At 38.0% G+C, this 22,184-nt stretch overlaps 1 protein-coding gene across 1 annotated transcript in view; it reads right to left on the reverse strand.

Moving 5' to 3' along the window:
* Positions 1 to 972: 972 nt before the first annotated feature.
* The window catches only part of LOC121874827, a 29,217-nt gene continuing 8,005 nt past the window's right edge, over positions 973 to 22,184 (reverse strand). Inside the window, exons 3-16 of the mRNA XM_042379112.1 lie at positions 20,557 to 20,721; positions 19,200 to 19,372; positions 18,150 to 18,182; positions 17,327 to 17,508; positions 15,316 to 15,412; positions 12,503 to 12,694; positions 12,004 to 12,054; positions 11,522 to 11,629; positions 9,350 to 9,509; positions 6,775 to 6,895; positions 5,910 to 6,006; positions 3,829 to 3,946; positions 1,700 to 1,850; positions 973 to 1,292 (exon numbers count right to left, since the gene is read on the reverse strand). Of these exons, the coding sequence (XP_042235046.1) occupies positions 1,064 to 1,292; positions 1,700 to 1,850; positions 3,829 to 3,946; positions 5,910 to 6,006; positions 6,775 to 6,895; positions 9,350 to 9,509; positions 11,522 to 11,629; positions 12,004 to 12,054; positions 12,503 to 12,694; positions 15,316 to 15,412; positions 17,327 to 17,508; positions 18,150 to 18,182; positions 19,200 to 19,372; positions 20,557 to 20,721 (1,877 nt within the window). The 3' untranslated portion in view covers positions 973 to 1,063. The remainder of the gene's footprint in view (positions 1,293 to 1,699; positions 1,851 to 3,828; positions 3,947 to 5,909; positions 6,007 to 6,774; positions 6,896 to 9,349; positions 9,510 to 11,521; positions 11,630 to 12,003; positions 12,055 to 12,502; positions 12,695 to 15,315; positions 15,413 to 17,326; positions 17,509 to 18,149; positions 18,183 to 19,199; positions 19,373 to 20,556; positions 20,722 to 22,184) is intronic.

Raw genomic sequence — 22,184 nt, forward strand, 5'->3', positions numbered from 1 at the left:
ATGGTTCCTTCGTCCCTCGAGGGAGGACGTATATTACCGTTCTCCCTCGACGGGTATTACAGGCACTCTTACTTTACCCCTCACGCCAACAGGACGTATTTCAGAAGAGCTATTTAATATAGCCTCCGTCCTCATTTGACACTAATAGCTATAGTAATTTAGTTACGGTGATACTCCTTTTTTAAAAGTGTACAGGGAAACCTTTTATAATAAACACAGAAAAGGAAAACATTGGTGACAACCCAGGAAGGTTATTACATATATATGACAGCTTCACAAGTAACTGTTCTACACACTAAGAGTCACCTCAACAGATACACAGTTGGTAAAGGTAGAGATATCATGTTCTCCCCATTACTGTGTTATACTACTGTTACAAAGAAGAAACCGTTATATTATGTTGACCACTGGGATCCGTTAAGACACCAGCTGTGAAACATTCTGTAATCCTTTTTTGTTCTACCGCCCATAGTGTGCATAATAAACTAGCCGCTGTACCGAGGCAAAATTATATATATTCAATTCTGCCACAACCAATACTTGCTCACAGTGACTACCACCACCACCATCACCACCACATTTACCCCAGCAGTACTTCCTCAGAGTGACTACTTTCACCACCACCACCACAATTACCACAAGCAGTACTTCCTCACAGTCACCACCACCACCACCACATTTACCACAAACAGTACTTCCTTAGACTAACCACCACCACCACCACATTTACCACAAGCAGTACTTCCTCACAGTCACCACCACCACCACCACATTTACCACAAGCAGTACTTCCTCACAGTCACCACCACCACCCACAGCACACCACCACATTTACCACAAGGAGTACTTCCTCACAGTCACCACCACCAACACCAACCAACATTTACCACATGCAGTACTTCCTTAGAGTAACACCACCACCACTACCACTTCCTTAGAGTAACCACCACCACCACTACCACATTTACCACAAGCAGTACTTCCTCACAGTCACCACCACCACCACCACATTTACCACAAGGAGTACTTCCTTACAGTCACCACCACCAACACCAACCAACATTTACCACAAGCAGTACTTCCTCAGAGTAACCACCACTATCTCGGCTACAAACACGGACATCCCCACGGAGCAGCCAACACCTAACACGTAGAAACTAGACTGCATCATTAATATATCCATCTTGTTAGGCCCCTCCCGAGACTTGAGCCCTTTGGTCGTCTGACACCTGGACTGGTAATAACGGGATTTAATCTGTTCCAGAATGCCGTAGTAACGCAGCCACTTGAGTCTGTGGAAGGGGGAGATGAAAGGGAGAAGTATGTGTGAGAGGCTTTATGTCTAAGGGAAGAAGAGAATGGGTAAGAGGGAATAATGTATTTTAATAAGTAGAGAAATGATATTGTGCCCTAAGGCGGTCGTCTCAGTGATATGAACACCTTAAGGCAATGGTATTAGTAGCTCGTAACTAGGTATCACTAGCACATATTAATAGCTCATAACTACAGTAGGTATCACTCGCACATATTAATAGTTCAATACGAGGTATCACTAGCAGATATTAATAGCTCAGAACTAGGTATCACTAGCACACATTAATAGCTCATAACTAGGTATCACTAACAGATATTAATAGCTTAGAACTAGGTATCACTAGCAAATATTAATAGCTCATCAATGAATATCACTAGCACTTACGAGGTTGATATCTGAGAGTGAACGGGAGAGTTCCTGGGGAATGGCCATGCGTCAAGACCTCCAATTACACTGTTTCTTGATACATAGAACCTGCAGCGTTGGCCTTCAACCTCATAGTCCAGAGCTCTTCCGTACGTCGAGCTGTATGAGTCTATGAAATGAGTCCGTCTTCAGTTTGATAAAATCTGTATTAGTAATGTTATCTTATGCCAAGTTTATAGTCCATACTGGTTGAGTAACTTTCATTGAGATAAAACTTCATTCAACTCTTTCGTATCAACCGCATCCAGGAACTATATTAATGTTCACTAAATGAATCTAAATACTGTTAAGAAATATTCCCCCCAAAATATAATACAACGGGGAATTAAATTGTTGAACGTATTGATTGGCTATAACTCAATATTACCAACATAAAGACTCATATAAATATTTTAATTCGCAGAAAATTTGACGGAATGAATAACATCTGACTAACCTAACCTAACCTAACCTAACTTTCAATTGATTGGGAGGATTTTTAATTACTGTAATTATTTTTATCGGTGGGTAGTGACTTGTGAAGAATCATAGCCGTGTAAAGCGTTTTGTTCAGTGGAAAAATAAAATAATAATTTATACGAATTTAATCACTTTTTTTTTTAAATGGGAATGTGTGTTTGTTTCTTGCTGTTTGCTTCACTGTTTTAATCATTCAATATCTCTCTCTCTCTCTCTCTCTCTCTCTCTCTCTCTCTCTCTCTCTCTCTCTCTCTCTCTCACACAATTGTATATTGCTAAACACACACACACACACACACACACACACACACACACACACACACAAACATCCATTTAATATATTTTCTGGAATTCAATGTTGAACTGAGTGGTATTTAAGATTTTGCTTTCCTCTCTCTTTTCTCTAAGTTAATATCAGTCAAAATAACATAACATGTGTTTATAAGCAAAATCACTTCCTTTATACGTATAACTATAAAATACGTATTGTATTATTGATGTTTGTTATGAAGGATTGTGGAGTAAAAAAATTCTATAATATCAGTAACTATCAAGAAGAATCGAAATAATATATGAAAATTAACTATTAAATTTTCCCCCTGTAATATTATCGAGATATAAAGAGTTCATTAATTATGGCTCTGATAAAAACTAAATCAAAAGGTTCTATTCATTAATCTATACAATGGCCACCAGTTGACGAAAAAAAAATATATGTGGTAAAAAAGTTGTGGGAATATACTTTTATAGTTAACTAAGAGGATTAAATTCTACCTTACGTGTCTCTTCCACAAACAAGAGTTGGGTGGCAGATGTGAATAGCTTACGACCGTTTTCGGAATATTCTGTGTTAATTTTTTTTTTCTTCTTAAGGCCGTGAAGCAGTACAGTGGAACTCATTTCAATACTTGTTTATGTGTGCTGTACCGTGAGAGGAAGAACTTGAAAATCACTGCTATAGTAATTAGAGAATGAGTTTTACTTCAATATGTATTATATTTTCCTACTTCTGCCTTATTTAATTTATTTTTATTTATTTATTTATTTATAATAATAGTAACATCGCTTCCCTCTGACTTCTATGCTGGGATAGCGTATAAGTTGTCAAGCCTCAGTTAACACAATTTCGTATTAAACTTTAGGAATGTTGATCCTCACTACAGTAGGGTGATGTCGCTGCAAGATACGAAGGATTGCTCGTGTTAGAAGGATGACGGGACTTGGGAGGTCAAATGCCATCTTTTGTTATCCTGACCTAACCTAACTTAACCTAACCTAACCTAACCTAAACCTTCAACATATACAAACACATGGTAACAGGGAGAGTTACCACGGCACCACTCGGACAACTATAAGTAATTTAGGCTTTGTTGTATTTTACACAAAGCCTAATCCATCGTCTTATTCTCCAGCGACGAGAGTGTCCACCAGGGTTAGCCCGTGTTACCTGTGGTCGTAGCTGCCTTCTACAAACCCCAGCTAGAAAACACGTACGGATTTATTAATAGCCTCGCACTTTCTAGCTGAGGTTGTAAAATGCTACTACGACCACAATTGACACAGGCTACAGTATATAAAAGTGTGTGTGTGTGAGTGAGTGTATAAACACACTTTTCTACCCATCTCACCTACAAAGGCCCACTTGCCGACCGCGATGCCCTCGTAGAAGGCTGCCGAGTCCAAAAAAATAGCGTCAAACACCTGAAGGCGGGCCGCTAGCTTCTGGAAGGACTCTCTCTCTGATTCCTGCAGGACGGTGAAGTGACCAAGAATATAATAAATAACCCGAATAGTATTTAGGAGTCAATGTAGTAGAGGAATGAGACTTTGCTAGAAAATAATACCTCAGAATCTTCAGCTTTTAATTCGATAAAGAGCAAGAGTAAATAAATACAAGAGAAGGAATAAAGGAATAAAACAGTCTCATAAGGACATATGTCGGAGAGAGTACACAAGGTATGAATTAATTACTTTACTGTACCTGTCACAAGTAACAAGGATAGAGAACGCCATAGCATGATTTACCTGTCCTGTCCACTGAGACTTAAAAAAAAAAATCGATCGTTTAAGAAGACAAAATTACCTGTTTTGTGTTGCCTTTGAATCAGAAAGTGTTTTGAAATTTTAAGATGTTGAAGTTGAAATTACTTAAACATAAGGTTAAGTCTGATTAAATTTCGGATACGACGGAAAACATTCTTGGATGATTATTGAGGAGGGAGGAGGAGAGAGAGTGGAGAGGGTAATTAATGGTTGCTAGAGGAGGAGAGCAAGAGAGAGCCAGTGATAAGTGAAATGAAGTAGGAACTCAATGATGATGATGAACGTGGGAGAGGGAATGAGAAGTAATGAAGAGGAGAATAGTAAACAAAACAAAATAATGTGAGAAAGAGGAAATACGAGGAGATATTGAAGTTGGATGTTTGAGTGAGAGATATCGCAGAGAAAGGGAGATGAGGAAATAAGGGAGAAGGAGGTGAATTGAGAAGAGAGAGAGAGAAAAGTAAGGAAAGACTGTGACTGCTCCTTCCTCCCTCTATCCCTCCCTTACTCAAATATCTAGCCTACCTCACCTCTCCATTTCCTCACTACTCTCTCCTCCAATCCCCAAAGACCTTCTCTCCTTCTCTCCTTTCTCCTTTTTCGTCTCATTCTTCTACTCTCTATCACTTATCTACCTTTTTCCTTACTGCATCTTCACTACTTCTTCTCCTTAGCTATCTTCTCATCAATTCCCACCTCCAGCCTCACCATCTCTCACTACTTCGTCAGGTTATCCATTTTCTGACTTTTCTCCTCCTTTCCTTTGTCCTATTCCACCATCCGTCGGCCCTCTGCCTCTTCCTTGTTCTTCCTTCATGTCACACTGTTTTTCCCCTTTCATCTTCGTGTATTAACCTCTCTCTCTCTCTCTCTCTCTCTCTCTCTCTCTCTCTCTCTCTCTCTCTCTCTCTCTCTCTCTCTCTCTCTCTCTCTCTCTCTCTCTCTCTCTCTCTCTCTCTCTCTCTCTCTCTCTCTTTTTTCTCCCCTCCCAAACTTTCACCATCTCATTTCCCTTATCATTTTCTTTTCTCCTCTCCCTTCCTCCAGGTTTTCGCCAGTTTTATTCTTTTTTACTCTGTCCCGTCTCCTCTCTTCCAGATTTCCTCTTTAACTTTCTTCAGGTGCATCATTATTTCCCTCTTCCACCCTCTCTTCCTTCTTTTTTGCCAGGTTTAACTTTCCTTCTTCCTTTCCTTTCCTTTCCACAGTTTCACTAGGTTAATTATCCTAGCCCTGCACTATCCATTCTCTCCCCCTTTCCTCTCACTCTCCTCTTTCCATGTCTCACCAATAGCTCTCTATCTTTCCCTTCTTGCCTCCCTTCATCCTTCTCTTCACTACTATCTTTCCCTCCTCTTCGCCTTTCACCACCATACTTTACCTTCCCTTTAACCCTCACTACCATCTTCTTTTTTCCTTCACCTACCCTCTCTTTTACCTTCCCTACCCATCACTTTCTCTCTCTATCACCTAACATCCCTCCCACTTCACTTTCTCCCTCTTCCAATCTTCTCTCTTTATTACCTTCTCTCCATCTCACCTCAGTTTCTCCCCCTTCCCCCCCCCCCTCCCTACCCTCTTTCATCCTTCCTGCCTTCATTTTCCTCAACTTCAACCTACCTTCCCGCATGCCTTTAACACCACACACCGTCCGGCTGTCACTAACCATGATCATCGTCTGGGTGGTTGAGTGTCGCTCTGTCACCGGAATCACGCTCTTGTTTGCCGACAGCTGCTCGTGGTTGTCGATCACCGCCGTGAATCTGTGGACATAATCCCACTCAAGATAACCTTTACTTAATCTCTTTACCTGTGTCTATGTATAATCCCACTCAAGATAACCTTTACTTATTCTCTTTACCTGTGTCTATATATAATCCCACTCAAGATAACTATTATTTAATCTATATGCATATAAAAAATACAGGTCAAATTCTGTTCCTCAAATATTTTCTCTCAACAAATTATATCTATTCTCGCCAAGTGCCGCCTACATTTATGAACTTAAACATATGTGTAAAGATTTTTTTTTAGGGTGATTGGAAATTTCTGCTATTTAATTGAAATTTCTCAAAGTTCACGTTACATAAGCAATTATCATTTAACTGCATTGAAACTACTAAGCCGCTCTCAACTTTGAAACAACAATTCTGGTCTGAAGCCGCAAACAGTTCACAGATGTAATTTTTCTCCCCCAAATTTTTGCTAGTTCACTGAGATCGGATTTACTGTTAGAACAAGAGTTTCAAGGTTTCCTCACCTGATTATCTTCTCTCTCTCTCTCTCTCTCTCTCTCTTACTCTCTCAATATCCTTTCTTCTAGTCATTTTATATATCTTCTTTGCCATGTACTCACTCATCTAGGTAATCCCTCTCAGTCACCATGGTAGTCCCCTCACTCACCTTGGTACTTAAGTAGTCCCCCTCACTCACCATGGTAGGGCCTTCCCCTCACTCACCATGGTAGGGCCTCCCCCTCACCTAGGTAGCCTCCCCCCTCACTCACTAAGGTAGCCTCTTCCCTCACTCACCTAGGTAGGGCGATGAAGGCAGTAATGTGTCCCTGGTAGGCGGCATCAAGCACTAGGGACATACTCAGCACCATCATGAAGAACACCCTGGCACTAAACTCTCTCGGTAACACCCTCACCCCTGCAAGGATTAGGTGTAATGAACAGGTGTATATTGAGCATAGGTGTGTACTGACCATAAGTGTGTTAATAAGGTTTAGTTTGAGCCTCGGTGCATACTAAGCAGGTGTGTATAGAGCAAGGGCTTGTCTTAACCAGAGGTGTGTATAGACTTAAGTGGATGTTGAATGCTTGTATACTTAACGCATATAAATACGGGCTCCAAAGTTGTGTGCTGACCGCTGGTACATAAATATCAGAACGCAGACATTTTCCGTGTTTATTGCCCACGTAGGATAAAGGGAAGAAACAAGAAATAAATTATAATTATTAATATCATTCATTTTGTTACCGTTAACGACTCTAATTAACAACTTTCGGTCCCTATGGTCATAGTAATAATCGAAAAATTTACATAAATGCAAATTAAATGATCTGATCATAATAAAGTCTAATAATAAATTACCTATAATATGAATATTTATCTCTTTATCTGAAAGAGTCAACTCCCCATTATATGTACCAGCTGCCTCTGTCATGTTTCCGATTGGGTGAATGAACGAATTTGCATATATAGTTATAAAGTTTATGAGTTGATATTGAAGTGCCAATGTGCAAAATTTTTATATGCATATATAGCATAGTCCACTTATCAATGGGTTTAAAGTAACACATACACATACACACAAACCCAAACACACGTCCATACAAACCCAAACACACGTCCACACAAACCCAATCACACGTCCACACAAACCCAAACACACGTCCACACAAACCCAAACACACGTCCACAAACCCAAACACACGTCCACACAAACCCACACACGTCCACACCCAAACACACGTCCACACAAACCCAAACACACGTCCACACAAACCCAAACACACGTCCACACAAACCCAAACACACGTCCACACAAACCCAAACAAATATTTCATAGATAAAAAAATATTCCCCCCAATGCCAAATCGAGATTGAGTCATACTTCCCCCCCATGGTTCAATATCTCTCCCTCCTATATTGACTGCTCGGTCATTCACCACCAACTATTGGCAGGAAGAAAAAAACGAGGATTTAAGTTATTTTCAGTAACGTCTTCCTGTACACGGTGTTCACTATATACGGATAGGCATTACATTTGGTGATAATTTTTTCTCAAAGGATTACCACAATATTTCGACAATCGTTTTATTTGCCCATTGGCCGTGTTGTGTGCGGTGTGACAACGAATGAACCCGCAAGCCTTCTCTCTGACTCCCATTTAAAAGTTGTATTTTAGTGGATGTAATGTAGTTGTTAGTGTGATTACTTTCGTGTAGATACTGTAGAGGATGTAGTGATGCAAACAGTTGAAGGCTGAAATTGGAGAATGACAAGTATATCTCAGGTCGCTACAGTAAGAGATGAATCACTAGTAACGAAAGATCCAGGTGAGTATGAAGGAACACTGAGAAAGACTGTTAGTGTAGATGAACGAGTCTCACCAACACTCGTTAAGACAGCTGCTACGCCCGCTGAGAGACCCCATTTAAGTTCGCTTTGTAATTTCTTATCTTTCTTTCTCTCCACAGGTCCTAAGAGACTCGCACAAACTATCGCTGCAATTACTGCTTTTTCTCTTTCTTTCTCATTCTCTCTTTCTCTTTCTTAACGTCCATCGGAAGAACTACTTAAAAATTAAATACAGAAGAAAAGCATTTATGTGTGGTACCGTATCGTTTAACTCTGATTTAATGATATATTTTCATGAACAAAATCTGTGAAACAAACAACCACCTGAGAAGAATAGTTGACGTGAACACATCTGACATTTTCCCAAGTGGTAGATGACGTCACTCGAGAACTAAAGTTGAGAGACCGATAGTCACATAAAGTTTTGCATATTAGTTGTATTTTAAAGTTTCAAGTTCCATTTATAAAAGATAATGATAATAACTTTTCCTTATATATTGTCAATAAATCATGGCTACTAAATCAGCCTATTTCAGAAAAGGTTTTACAGAAATAAACCTCAAGCAGCCATGATAAAACTGTATCGACATAAGGATTGTAATGTATAATTCTCCATAATGTATTAAGTGTTCAAGAATTACAGTTAAAGGTATAACTCAATACCTTGTTTTAAGTATCTGTTACCTCCTGTTGCATCATACCCGAGGCGCATTCGATGTTTTTTTAATTTGTTTTTTTTTCTTTATATTTTTCATCATGGACTTTAATATTCTGTAGCGAAAGGAAAACTATTTTATTTCAATATTTTTATCCTGAAATGTCAAGGTCTGGAACTGAAATTTACTGTATTCTCCCCTACAGTTGTTTCATTTTTCTCTCTTTAGTTATTCTTTTCACATAAACTCCTTGAGGAAAGCTACTGAATGTTTGTCTTTAACTTAACTTCTCTCCTTAACTCTCAATGTCCTTAAGATACCAACTTCATAAATCGTTAAAACTTACTGATTCCGGGAGACTTACATTGCGACACGACGGTCTTGCAGGCACTGAAGAACAAGTCCGTAAAGCGCAGTGAGCGTGGCGGAGGGTAGACCCCCTTCAGGAGTACCACGTTAGCCCAGGTGAGCAGATATATAGTCACCCCACTCATCCCCAGCACACCTAACATGGACACGTACACCTGTAGGGGAAGAGGGTGGCTTGTCTCAGCATAGAAGTCCCGAGAACTTAATCATATTTCTTATTTTTTCTTTATGTAATTATATCTACGTCTGTTTATGTCTTTTTTTTTGTCTCTCTGTATCTTTATCACCTTCCTCCTTTTATGACAATATCGAAAACAATATAATTCTGTGATGCTGAGTTGTATACATAGATTCACAAGTAACATGTGTATACTGTCGTGAGATATACTGTTACTCCAGTAGGTATAACAATTAAATATGTTAATTACTCTTGTAAAATCAACCCATTCAGTGTAAATACAATTCCCAAGTTAAAAAAAAAAGTTCTTGGTGAATAATGAATCTGAACAACCAAATATACAGTTGAAAATGGAAGACATTTTAGCATTACCAAGCCGGTTCAATATTGGATAGAGAAAGCAATAGATTCATAAGTGAATTCCCAATTCATTAACACTTTTCATACACTCAGCGTTGTGAAGCGTGTTTCACCATTTCCATTATTAAATTATTAAACCCTGGTACCTCACATAACTGTTCTTACTATACCTTTTAGCACAAGTTAATCCATTTCACATTATGATTAAAACTTGAAGCTCTTGTGCTGCCACTCACCTACCGTACGTCCTCACACCTTTTTATTGTTAACACACGCGGTAAAAGTAATGGACAAAATAGGGAGATAACACAGCAACCTCCCTGTGTAATGTTTGTCCACCTCACTTGAAATTAATTTACAATCTTCAGATAAAAATATATGCCACAGTTAGGGTAATATTACACTGCTCTTGTTGTTGTATTATAAGGTATAAATTTAGGCCAAGTCGAGTCTTTCATTAAAACTTATCACGTCGACTGTAAGCAGAGCGAAGGCCTGATGAACGAACACATCTGAGGTGATAAAAGAGAATGGTGTCGTAACAGAGCATTATGAGTGGTTTTTCTCCCTTAAATAATACTCCCTTGATGACAACATATATGTATTTTATAGACTGTAAAACAGAGATTAGGGAAGTGAGAGGAGTGGGTAGGGGTCTTCTCTGTGAGTATGTGTAACTGCTGCTGATTGTGAGAAGCATTGAGCCAGGTCAAGGATGGTGCCTGATATTATTATTATTATTATTATTATTATTATTATTATTATTATTATTATTATTATTATTATTATTATTATTATTATTATTATTATTATTATTATTATTATTATTATTATTATTATTATTATTTGTCGACCTATTAAAAATTTCATTATAACTATTGACTGTATTCCCACAATGTTATTTATTTATTCAATTAAATATTTATTGTGCTCTTCATGTGTCTAAGGTTTCCTCTCTCATCTCTTCTGTGAATGGAAAGGGATGATTGGGCGACAGTAAGAAAGATTATAGATGGATGCTAAAAATAAAGATGAAGATTGAGGTAAGAGACGAAGGAGATGGTGATGTTATTCTTAGCGGTCTTGTGGTTCTGTGTGGCTCAAGGCTTCTACACCCTAGCTTACTCTGTTTACCTTCACTGTACCGAGAGAGAGAGAGAGAGAGAGGGTGGTTACTTACTTACTTACTTACTTACTAACTTGCTTACTTACTTACCCTTTTCTCTGAGTTCCTTTACCTTCTTCTCTTTTTCTCTTGTTTATAAACCTTTACTTCATGCTCTCTCTCTCTCTCTCTCTCTCTCTCTCTCTCTCTCTCTCTCTCTCTCTCTCTCTCTCAAAATAATTCTCATCTTCCTATTCTCTCAAATCTTATTTGCATTTTTTCTTTTTTCCTATTTTTGTGGTATGCCTTTAACCCCCGCCGCCACATCTTCGTCTCCCTTCCATATCAACCCCCCTTTTCCTTCACCTCCTCTATCAACGCCCCTATTGGTGCTGGGATGGTGGTAGGTCTTACTAACCAGGGATGGTGGTAGGTCTTACTAACCCAGGATGGTGGTAGGTCTTACTAACCCAGGGATGGTGGTAGGTCTTACGAACCCAGGAATGGTGGTAGGTCTTACTAACCCAGGGATGGTAGATCTCCAGCAGAAGGAAGGGCCTTATCATGGGTTGAGGAGCTGCTGAGGTAATCACCACAGGATCTTCGCCGACCCACTCACTGAAGTCAATCACCTGATGAAGAGAGAGAGAGAGAGAGAGAGAGAGAGAGAGAGAGAGAGAGAGAGAGAGAGAGAGAGAGAGAGAGTAGGAAATTATAACGTCAGTAACCTTTGTAATTCAATAGTAAATTCGTCATTATGTAATATCATTTCATAAATAAAAAGTTTCAGGTGTATCTGGTTTTGGCAGTAACATGAAAACTGTAATTATAGAATGACTGGATTTGATATTATCGCGTATGAAAATATCAAAGAATTATAATATTTCAAATGTGTTTCTCTATCGTCAGTCTCGTAATTATGCGTAGCTATATATGTGTGTAAACTAACTCAGTCATATATATATAACTAGGTTTATATATCTGTGAGAATAACAATAAACATTACCTCACGACTCTCCTTCGTTGGTGTAAAGTCCATGGGGCTGAAGTCAATCTCCTACCGGTCAAAAACATTGTAATAAACTTCAAGCTTTTACCGCACGAGAAAATTTTTTATAGTGATGAAAATATAACGCTCAGATAAATCCTGGAAATATAACGTTATTTGAAAAACAGTAGCTTGATTTTTTTTACGGGGTTAGTCCACCTGGGCACAGGTCACTGACCCACATCGGGTGGATAATATCCCTCAGCTGGTGAGATATTACATGGGAAAAGGCTGAAAGTTGAAGGACATTCATTAGTGTGAAAATATGCTTCGTATTTTAACTATATAAGAGTGAAGAAGGGCGGAGTGGCACGTGGGGTTTACGAGATGTTTCCCGCCATTGTTGTGGATGGGTTTTAGATATACTTTATTTATAGGTGTGAAGTTACTCAGGATTCCTCTAACGTACAATGAAACTCCCAAACTGAAATCTAAATCAAACCACAGCATTAAGGACCTTCCTGAAGAGGGCTCCTATGACGCCATCCCAGGATCCGTTGCGTGCTGGAGTGCCCCAGTCCTTGAACCTGCGGGGGACGACGCTGAAGTTGAGGTAGCGCTCTATCACCACCAGGATATCGTGGGAGTATCCTTCCATGGTGGCCGGGGAGGACCTCGTGGCCTCCTGTAGCTGCAACACTCGCGGCTTCTGTAGAGAGGGGAATGAGAGGGGAAATGAGGAGGGGTAATGAAAGGGGAATGAGATAGAAAGTGAAGAGAGGGAATGAGAGGGGGAATGAGATAGAAAATGAGGAGGGGGGGAAAGAGAGGGGAAATAAGACGGCGAGGGAGAAGTGAATAAGACAGGAAAATAAAACTGGAGAGGAAAATGGGAAGGAAGGGAATAAAATATAGAAGAGGGAACTCAACAAAGAAGGGACAGAAATAGGGAGGGCAAGGGAAAGAAAATGAGGACGATAAGATAAAAGAGAATTACAGAAAATGAAGTGGAATGACAAACAGAGATTAAGAGAAAAGGTGAAACAAAGGAATATGTGAAGTCAACGAGAGAGAGAGAGAGAGAGAGAGAGAGAGAGAGAGAGAGAGAGAGAGAGAGAGAGAGAGAGAGGTCTTTGTCGGGAAATTTATTAGAAATGTGTTGCAAGAGAAAAGGGATATGAATGTGTATAATTTTCGTTCATTTGGTTTACACCATGTTTATGCGCGCTAAGGAAAATTGATGCTGTAACTAATCGCACCAATTATAAATTCTACTGTGATAATAATATATATTTCTTTTTACTTCTTCGCTTGTCTGATGGGAATCGGTCCGTAAATACGTTTGTCTTTAATATTTTACTGATCTAAATAAAAGTGATATGTGAGAATTTCTTTTTTTTTACATATCCGGAGGTTGTCAATAATTCCTAAATGTGTAACTGAGTGTTGTTGGTCCAATAGAAAATACAAATACATTTAGTGATATTGTTTATAATCATATAGGTAACTTTCACCGCTGTATTTTTTTATCAAGGAACGTTAATTAATCCCCGAAGGCTACAAAGGCCACTATTTGTTTTATCAAAGTCAGTAATATATATATTTTTTCCGCTCGGTATGCTAATAAGACACAAATATTGACAAACAGAAGAGGAAAACAAAAATATTATTACCGTGATTCATTTTTCTAATACATTAATATAACAAGTCATGTTTGTGTTAATGTGACTTCATAAAATGTTAAAGTGAGAACATTTTATTTTCGTTGATTACCATAACACTTCACTCAGGTGTGCTTATTAATACGTGTCATGTCTTGGCAAACATGTTTGTGGACACACATGACAGAATGATCAGAGTGTTTGCTGACTTAAGGCACCGGGGAGAGTATCTGCTCGTGAGTTTGCTTTTCTAACGCGTGTGAAAGGCCTGTTTAATCATTGTCGATGGGTGAAATTGTCAATATTTTCATTATGAATTAAACTCATGAACACCTCGATAAAGTACTGTGGCTACAAAGAAGGTCGTACTAAGAATATATATCATTAAAAGATCGATGTGTATCGTTAACGTGAAATTAATAGTGTTTAGTCTGAAAACATAGTTGGTGGTGTGCCTGACGCAGAAGCTCATCAGTCATATCTCCTTTCCACACGCTGGAGCTGTCTTGAGGTTCATGTCTTGTCTAGGTTTTTTGACACCACAATCTGATCTTTTGGGTTACGCACCACAGAGACTCTTTAAACATTTTCAGAGTTCTCGAAAGATGATGCTGATTACTATTATCACATAGCCTTCCAGTACACCCATACACACCTTCCCTGCTAAGTCACCCACCTACCTATCCCATGTCACCTACTCTCCCTTACCAGTGAAGTTGAAGTAAAACAACAAATAAAGCCACATTAATGCTTCACAGAAAGTCCCAAATAAGGTTAAAGTCAAGTTCAAACTAAAACACCATTTACAAATATCAAAGAGCAGGAGTAAACGCCATATTATGGACTCCAGTCACAGCCACTGCCCCACTTAACATCAACATCAACAGGGAATTAAAAAAACAAAGCAAAAACAGAGAAGAAACATAGGAATTTTTGGAATCTGGAACAGGACTCCGAATTCTATGTAATATCATGAATAAATTAGAATAAAGCGAGTGTATGAATGAATCTATTTATTTCAACAAAAGAGAATTTCATGTATGTTACTAAAACATTGCTCAGGTGCCAGTCAGTGTTACGTGAGGGTCAAGGTTCGACGTAAGAAAGAAGGAAGAGTAAATGTTTAGCCAAACTTTTGATATTCTCGAATGTTAAGATTAAAACAGCGAGTGACAAGATATTACGTACACTTAAAATATTAAAACTTTCTTACTTTTCTCATCAAGAAAATGTATTCAAGACGTTTTAACGGCGTGAGCAAACATTCATTATCATATCTAGTTATTCATAATATTTTCTACAACACTCTCTTCATCCCGACTTGCGCCGTCAAAATAAAAATATCAAGAAATTTAGAGTCACTATATTTTTACATTCTGTCATTATTATCGTAAAATGATATACACTATGACAGAAACAAAAACATCCTAGTGAGTATAAACACTAGCTTAAAGATGTACCGCGTGTATAAACGACAATGAAAAAAAAATAGGCAGTACACAATAGAATTAAAGTGTATGCAGAGAGTACAAACAATGTACACCTTCAAGATATGTATCCTAAAAGAGATGAACATAAAAACAAGGACGAGGACTCAAAAGGTATATCTATATGAGCAGGAAAATATAGCTTAAGGGGTGGGGGTAAAAATTATTTAAGTGGTACTCACGTTGATGACGCCTATGGTGAGTTTTCGGCCCCACAGGTTAGTAGAAAAAGGAGGGAACAGCTGTCTTATTACCTTCAGCCCGTTACCCTTGGTCCACCTGAGGGAAGTTTAAACATGCGGGTGTCTGCGGTGGACTAAATATTGTTATGTGTTATGTGTCAGCTCGTCTATTCATCTCACCAATACCTAACCCCCAAAAAAGTATCTTTACGGATGTGTCTCTATCTGGTGTTCACTCTACTTGTCTCTTATAATCTCTTCTCTTTTCCTCTTAATCTACACCAATATTTTCATCACTACAGTTTGCCTATTATAATCTTTACATCCTCAGCCCACTCCTTCACCTCCAGTAGTAAGGAGCTAGGAACAAAACCTTCATCATCAATAAATAATAACTTGAACACTATACGTTCTCCATATGCAGTACTGTGAGATCCGCAATTAGAAGCTTCAGTGATATATATTTTATTCAATTAATGTGTTTATTAATCAGAATACTTTATCTTCTGTGTGAGAGGCAGAGGGGCTGTTACATAATACACTGTCTTAATATCTTTTAAAAGCTCTGCCCTCTGGACGTAAGGATTATTTAAATTGAGACTAATACAATCTTGCTCATGTTACTGTTAAGATTATCTTCATTTTGTCATATAAGATAAGGATTCGATTAAGATTTAGAGCTTAATTTTTGCTTTATAATGTGTTTTTCTATCACAATTATCATGATTTAATATAACTCTCACCAGGAAGAAGGCATGAGAATTGTTTACACCTTCATAGAGTTGTTCCAGCCTATTTTTTTTTACATTGCTGAATATCGAACACCACTACAGCGCCTGTGGTCCTCATACTGCACTGACACACACAACTGCATATGGATGTAAAGTGTAGTGAAGCGCAGAATATTCATGTTAGACTGACGTTGTGAGTGGCAGAATTACCTTTGACCTCACACAGAAACAGGCCATCAACACACACACACACACACACACACACACACACAGACACACACACACAGCCGACAGCTTAGTCTGTTATTATTTAAGTCAGATGATCCTATACACATTTCAGCTTCATATCACGTTTGATGTTTGTTGACATGAGAACATTACCTACATCATTATTCAACAAGTATTATTTTCCATTAGATATCACAATATATCCTGCCTGCAATAACTAACATTACAGTAAAATTCCCAGGGGAAATTTTTTTGAAAATCATATTGGAACAGACAATTAAGGCAAAACGCCCCCGTAAAAGTGACTAAAGACTAAGCTCCTATCCATTACAATACCAGTATAATAAAGGCCACTGGAGTTCTCATCTGAATTAAATTTTTTTTGTGTTTATTCATTTCCGAGAACAACCTTTTACACTAACCAACACGACACAATTTTTATCTTGTTAGTAAATGTTTTTTTTTTATCTCTTGCAATAATAATATTAAGTTTCAAAGTTAAATGAAATAGATTAACTCGGAAATGTCTCGAAATATATTTTATATCATTATTGTAGCCCAATGAGTGAGCTTATCACCACATTACCGGACCCGACTTTAAAAACCATTTGAATCCCCCGGCATCTAAGTTAATCCGATTTAATTGGGTATTCAAACCATTGTAATCACTTTCAAAATTCAGTTGTCCCCATAAAATGTTTAGCTCACGTCAATGATGTACAGTACAAATACGCTTTGGTCAGAAATACAGACTTCTATCTCATCTAAAGTATTGTTCTTAAATGTCTTTTGAATTTAAATTTCTCCTTTTCCTTACCTTTACCTTCCAAACTACTTGCCTGCACTATCCAATAACTTCCTCTCATCTCCAACATTTAACTCTCAAGCGATTTCCAGTCCTAAAACTTACCCTACATCGCCACCTCTTCATTCCCCACTTCTTTCCATGTGTTTATCATCCCTAAACACTTTACTTGTATTTCCCTCAGGTATTTTCATTCATTAATTCACCCTACAGCCCCTACTTCCCCTCGCCTACGTGGCCGACTCACTTGCCCACGAAGCGGAAGTGCCTGGTGCCGTCGCCAGGAGAGATAAGGGTGTAGGCTGCCCAGTCTTGTGAGGAATACTGTGAGGGGCGCAGCAGGAGGGAGTGAGACCCCTCCTCCAGGGCATCCGCTAGTTCCTGATTAGTAGCTGTGTCGTCCAGCACCACATAGTACCACGTTGTTATCTGTACAGAGGTTAGGTTAGGTTAGGTCAGGTTAGGTTAGGTTGTCCAACACTTCGTATTAACTTAAAGTTGCTTATAATGGGTAAATATGTAAACAATCAATCACACACACACACACACACACACACACACACACACACACACACACACACACACACACACACACACACAAATATATACCGTATCTTTAAATTGTCAACAGTTATATATACTTAAATAGATTTATTTTTGTAGAAATATATTTTGTATCCAATTCTGCCTCTGTACTATTTGTTATCTTCCTTTAAATACTCACATTGTGTATTAATGTTATAGATTCCTTATAGTAATCGAAGTTGGCCACTGTGTAGTGATTTTTGCTCAACAATTAAGAATTAAGAGAGATGCATCTACTCAGAAGATATTTATCCTGTGAGACAAACCTATCACAAGCAAGTCTAGGGACTTGGCGCACCCACATTCAACCACAATCAGTGATGCTTCCGTTAATGATCTCTGTGAATACACCAACACGTTAACTCTAGTGTAAACAGGAGGAAGAGAGACAGAAGAGAAGCAGGAAGAAACGCTGATATAAACAACCAGAAGACTAAGAGGGACAAAAAGGAAAGTATGTGTTAATAAAATAAACAAAGACTCACCCCTGTGTTGATGACGTCCATGAAGATTCGTCTCTATATGAAAGCAAGACGAGGAACCACGTTATTACCCGATGGAGCTCTATGACCACGAAGAAGTTAGTTACCTGTTAAACTTAATGAAAAATGTTTACCCTCTTGAAGTGATGGAGCTAATGCATATATTGTAATGAAATTTTATTAACAATTTTAGATTGATTTGACGTTGGATTCCCACAGTGTAGAATTTAACAAAGAAACAATAAACTTGTCTGACCAAAGAGAGGGTACAAAGCAAGTAAATAATTGAACTTGTGTAGTCAAAGGGAGGGTAACATAAAAGGTCGTTAATTGGTGAACTTTTACAAACAGTAAGAAATGAAAAGCCAGTTGATGCACCGAACTACATTGGAACAAAACAATACAATCTGAACACCTGTGACAATAACCTTTATATTACCCAACTTTGTCCATGAGAGTACGAGTAACGCATCTTACCTCATACACAGAGGTAATACCATACAACTTTCTTCCCATACGTGTGAATAAACTTTTCTTTGTGCTTTCTATTTTCTATAATATTTCCCCTGTCTTAGAGGACTTTAACCATTGGAAGGTCGCAAACTACTATGAAAATAATACATAAAAAGTTTAAGACTAATCTTTCTACCTTAGAAGAATATTGTTAGCAAACTTTCCTTCTGGATATTATGAAACCTTAACATGGCACTAAAAACTCTCTTCTTCTCATACCACAACTCTTCCCCTAGGAGGAGCCTTGAAGATGATCTGATGATACCCAAAGTCCGCAGAGCTACTCAGATATCCCTTGGTCCAATATTTCAAAGTTTATCAAATTGAAATTTTACCCCCAGGAAGTAGAGCGACTCAGGGCAATTGTGAAGTGGTCTATGTTTATAAAGTTTTTTAGAAAGTTTTTTAAATCAAATGTGTGGTCATTCTTTAGGTTAGATGAGAACGTGGGAATCTTTGAGACGCAATAGACTGCTGTTGTATATCAAGTTCGGGATAATTATCAACTGCATATTTTTTAGATTCTTGGACCTTTCTGACCTTTTTGATGATGGAGAGAATGTCGGAAGAAGACCCATACACGATGAATTGGTCAGTACTCAGGTAACCTTCCGTGGGGCCAAGGTGTGTGAGAAACAGCGTCAGGTCAGTCCATATTTCAATCTGAATGTACCGATCGTTCATCATCGACGCTACTGTGTCCAGCCCTTGTACTGTGGGAAAAAATTGCATGACATACATACATACATACATACATACATACATACATACATACATACATACATCCTTCCTTCTATCCATCCATCCATCCATACATACATGCATGCATGCATTCATGCATACATACTTACATACATACATACATACATACATACTGTACATACATACATACATACATACATACATACATACATACATACATACATACATTACAACAGTCAGCCTCTATCAACAGGGTCTGAACCTCTATTTCGAAAAATTACGTTATGACGTAACTTGTCATGAGATCTGTTGCGTCATGACTAACAATCAACAGCAATTGTTTATAATTAGAAACAATTTATTTTACTGTTTACATAATTAGATATCGATCCTGAGTGTTCATACAGCCTTCAGATAATTGACAAGGCTATCATTACGTGTTGCTTGAATTAGTTCTTGAGAAAACGAGGTCATGTATTTATAACTCAATTGTACAATACTTGCCAATAGTTATGTACTAATAATTCACTATGGGGAGATATGCAGTTAATTTTATTTACAAATTACTTTTATCTTAACTACATGTATACTGATAATTGAGATATATTCCCCATCCCGACTCTTACAACCTCAAACGCTAGAGAGATCCCCAGACAGAAGAAGGAGACATCATTCCTTCCTCTTCATTCCTTTTCACATATACAATGTCTATGTACAGTCCTCTTCACTAGTGCGTTTACAGGGGCTCTTCATATAAACATTCCACAAATCATTACATTGACATATTTATTTTAATATTGTTTTACTTAGATTTCATAGTACGTTTACTATTGCGAATTTCCTTCTGTCAAATGTAAACAAACACAGGGCTGCCACACTGCATAAAACCTGACGAGCCCCTGTAAACGCACGAGTGAAGGAGACTGTACGCTCCACCACCTGCTAATCATTCCGAGAATCATACACACATCACTTCATAGAGTTCGACACCATTATTCTCTCTCTCTCTCTCTCTCTCTCTCTCTCTCTCTCTCTCTCTCTCTCTCTCTCTCTCTCTCTCTCTTGTAAATTCAAATATTCATAAATCTTTCCTTATAAAATGCCTCGACCTTCACACGTCGACCTGCTTCATCTCACACGTCTTCACATCTTTCCGGAAATCACTCCTCCACTTCCTTATTAAAAAAAACCTCACCAATATTGCCCTGAGTGACGAGGTGGATGTCGACGTGTCCTGTGGTGATGAGAACGTCGATGAGGAAACCACCCAGCTTGACGCCGCTATCTGACAGCGGCTGAGGGGTGAGGGAAGGTCGATGATCCATAGTGTCCCCTGAGTCCTCCTGGTAGACAACATGATCTGCCACGTTGGGAAGTGTAGTCAGTCAAGGTGTTATTATTAATTAAATTTTTTATATTTCATTCATTTTCATTCGTTATTGTGGTGTATTTGGCTGAAAGTATACGTAAATTCGTACTTACACGCGCACACATTTAAACACACGTATTTAAGTGAGTGTGTGTGTGTGACTGTATGCGTCTGTATGCATGAGTGTGTGTGTGTGTGTGTGTGTGTGTGTGTGTGTGTGTGTGTGTGTGTGTGTGTGTGTGTGTGTGTGTGTGTGTGGTGTTGACAGAGTTTCCATTTATTTCACGTAACCAACAAACAATTGAGAAAGAACAACTTGGTGAAAAGTTTCCACATCACTGGAAAAAAGTAAAAGTTAATACCGACTAGTGATCCATCTGTTACCACGTCGGCACAGGTTTTTAATCTTATCGAATAGGATTTACAACACAAGGCAGATTCTCATAGAGCTTCTTGGACGTACCGGTATGCTGCCCAGGGTGAGAACTTCTACTCCAATACTATGCTCTAAGTGATATAAAAAATAAATCACCTTCCCAGATGAAAAAAAAAAAAAATTAATAATGACTTCTCTGTTTGATGTCCACATTCACGTATTATTTTAACCCATTGATCGAAGTCATTTTTTGCATCACTTTAACGATTTAGAAAGGAATTTATTTACACATGAATTATAGTTATTAATGTTATCTCAAATCTTATGTTCCTGTCTTAAAATTAGCATAATAAATGGTAAGATTAGATAACAAAGAAAACATAGCAGACATGTTATCCCGCTATCATCTACTAACCCTCAGTGTATGTATCTGGTATCAGGGTAAACTGTGATATCCAAACTTGCTTCTTTTTTTCTTAATTCGTATTTTTTTTTCTATCGTATTTGATTTCAGTTTAATTAAGTTTGGAGTATAAAGTCTTAGATAATATATTTCCTGCCTTAAGTAATATCTGTCTTATAACAGATCAATATTACGTGAAAGGCAGTCAAGAGATTTTATATAATGTTATGGTTAGGTTAAGTTATAATCGGATTGCTTAAGCTCTTTCACTGTCATTACTACAGTTGTTGTTTTAAATCGATTTTCAAGATAATATTATCCGTTATTAACACTATATCATATACAATTATCCGTTATTAACATTATATCATATACAATTATCCGTTATTAACACTATATCATATACAATTATCCGTTATTAACACTATATCATATACAATTATCCGTTATTAACACTATATCATATACAATTATCCGTTATTAACACTATATCATATACAATTATCCGTTATTAACACTATATCATATACAATTATCCGTCATTAACACTATATCATATACACTTCAATCATGCACTCGTCTTTCATAATAAAAATTCATAATCCTTAATTAAGATATCGAAAAATGCTTCCTTGACACCCCCTCCCCCCACTCCCAGCTCCTCTGCTCCCCACT

This window comes from Homarus americanus, unplaced genomic scaffold (assembly GCF_018991925.1).
Source record: "Homarus americanus isolate GMGI-L3 unplaced genomic scaffold, GMGI_Hamer_2.0 scaffold56009, whole genome shotgun sequence".
Lineage (NCBI taxonomy): Eukaryota > Metazoa > Arthropoda > Malacostraca > Decapoda > Nephropidae > Homarus > Homarus americanus.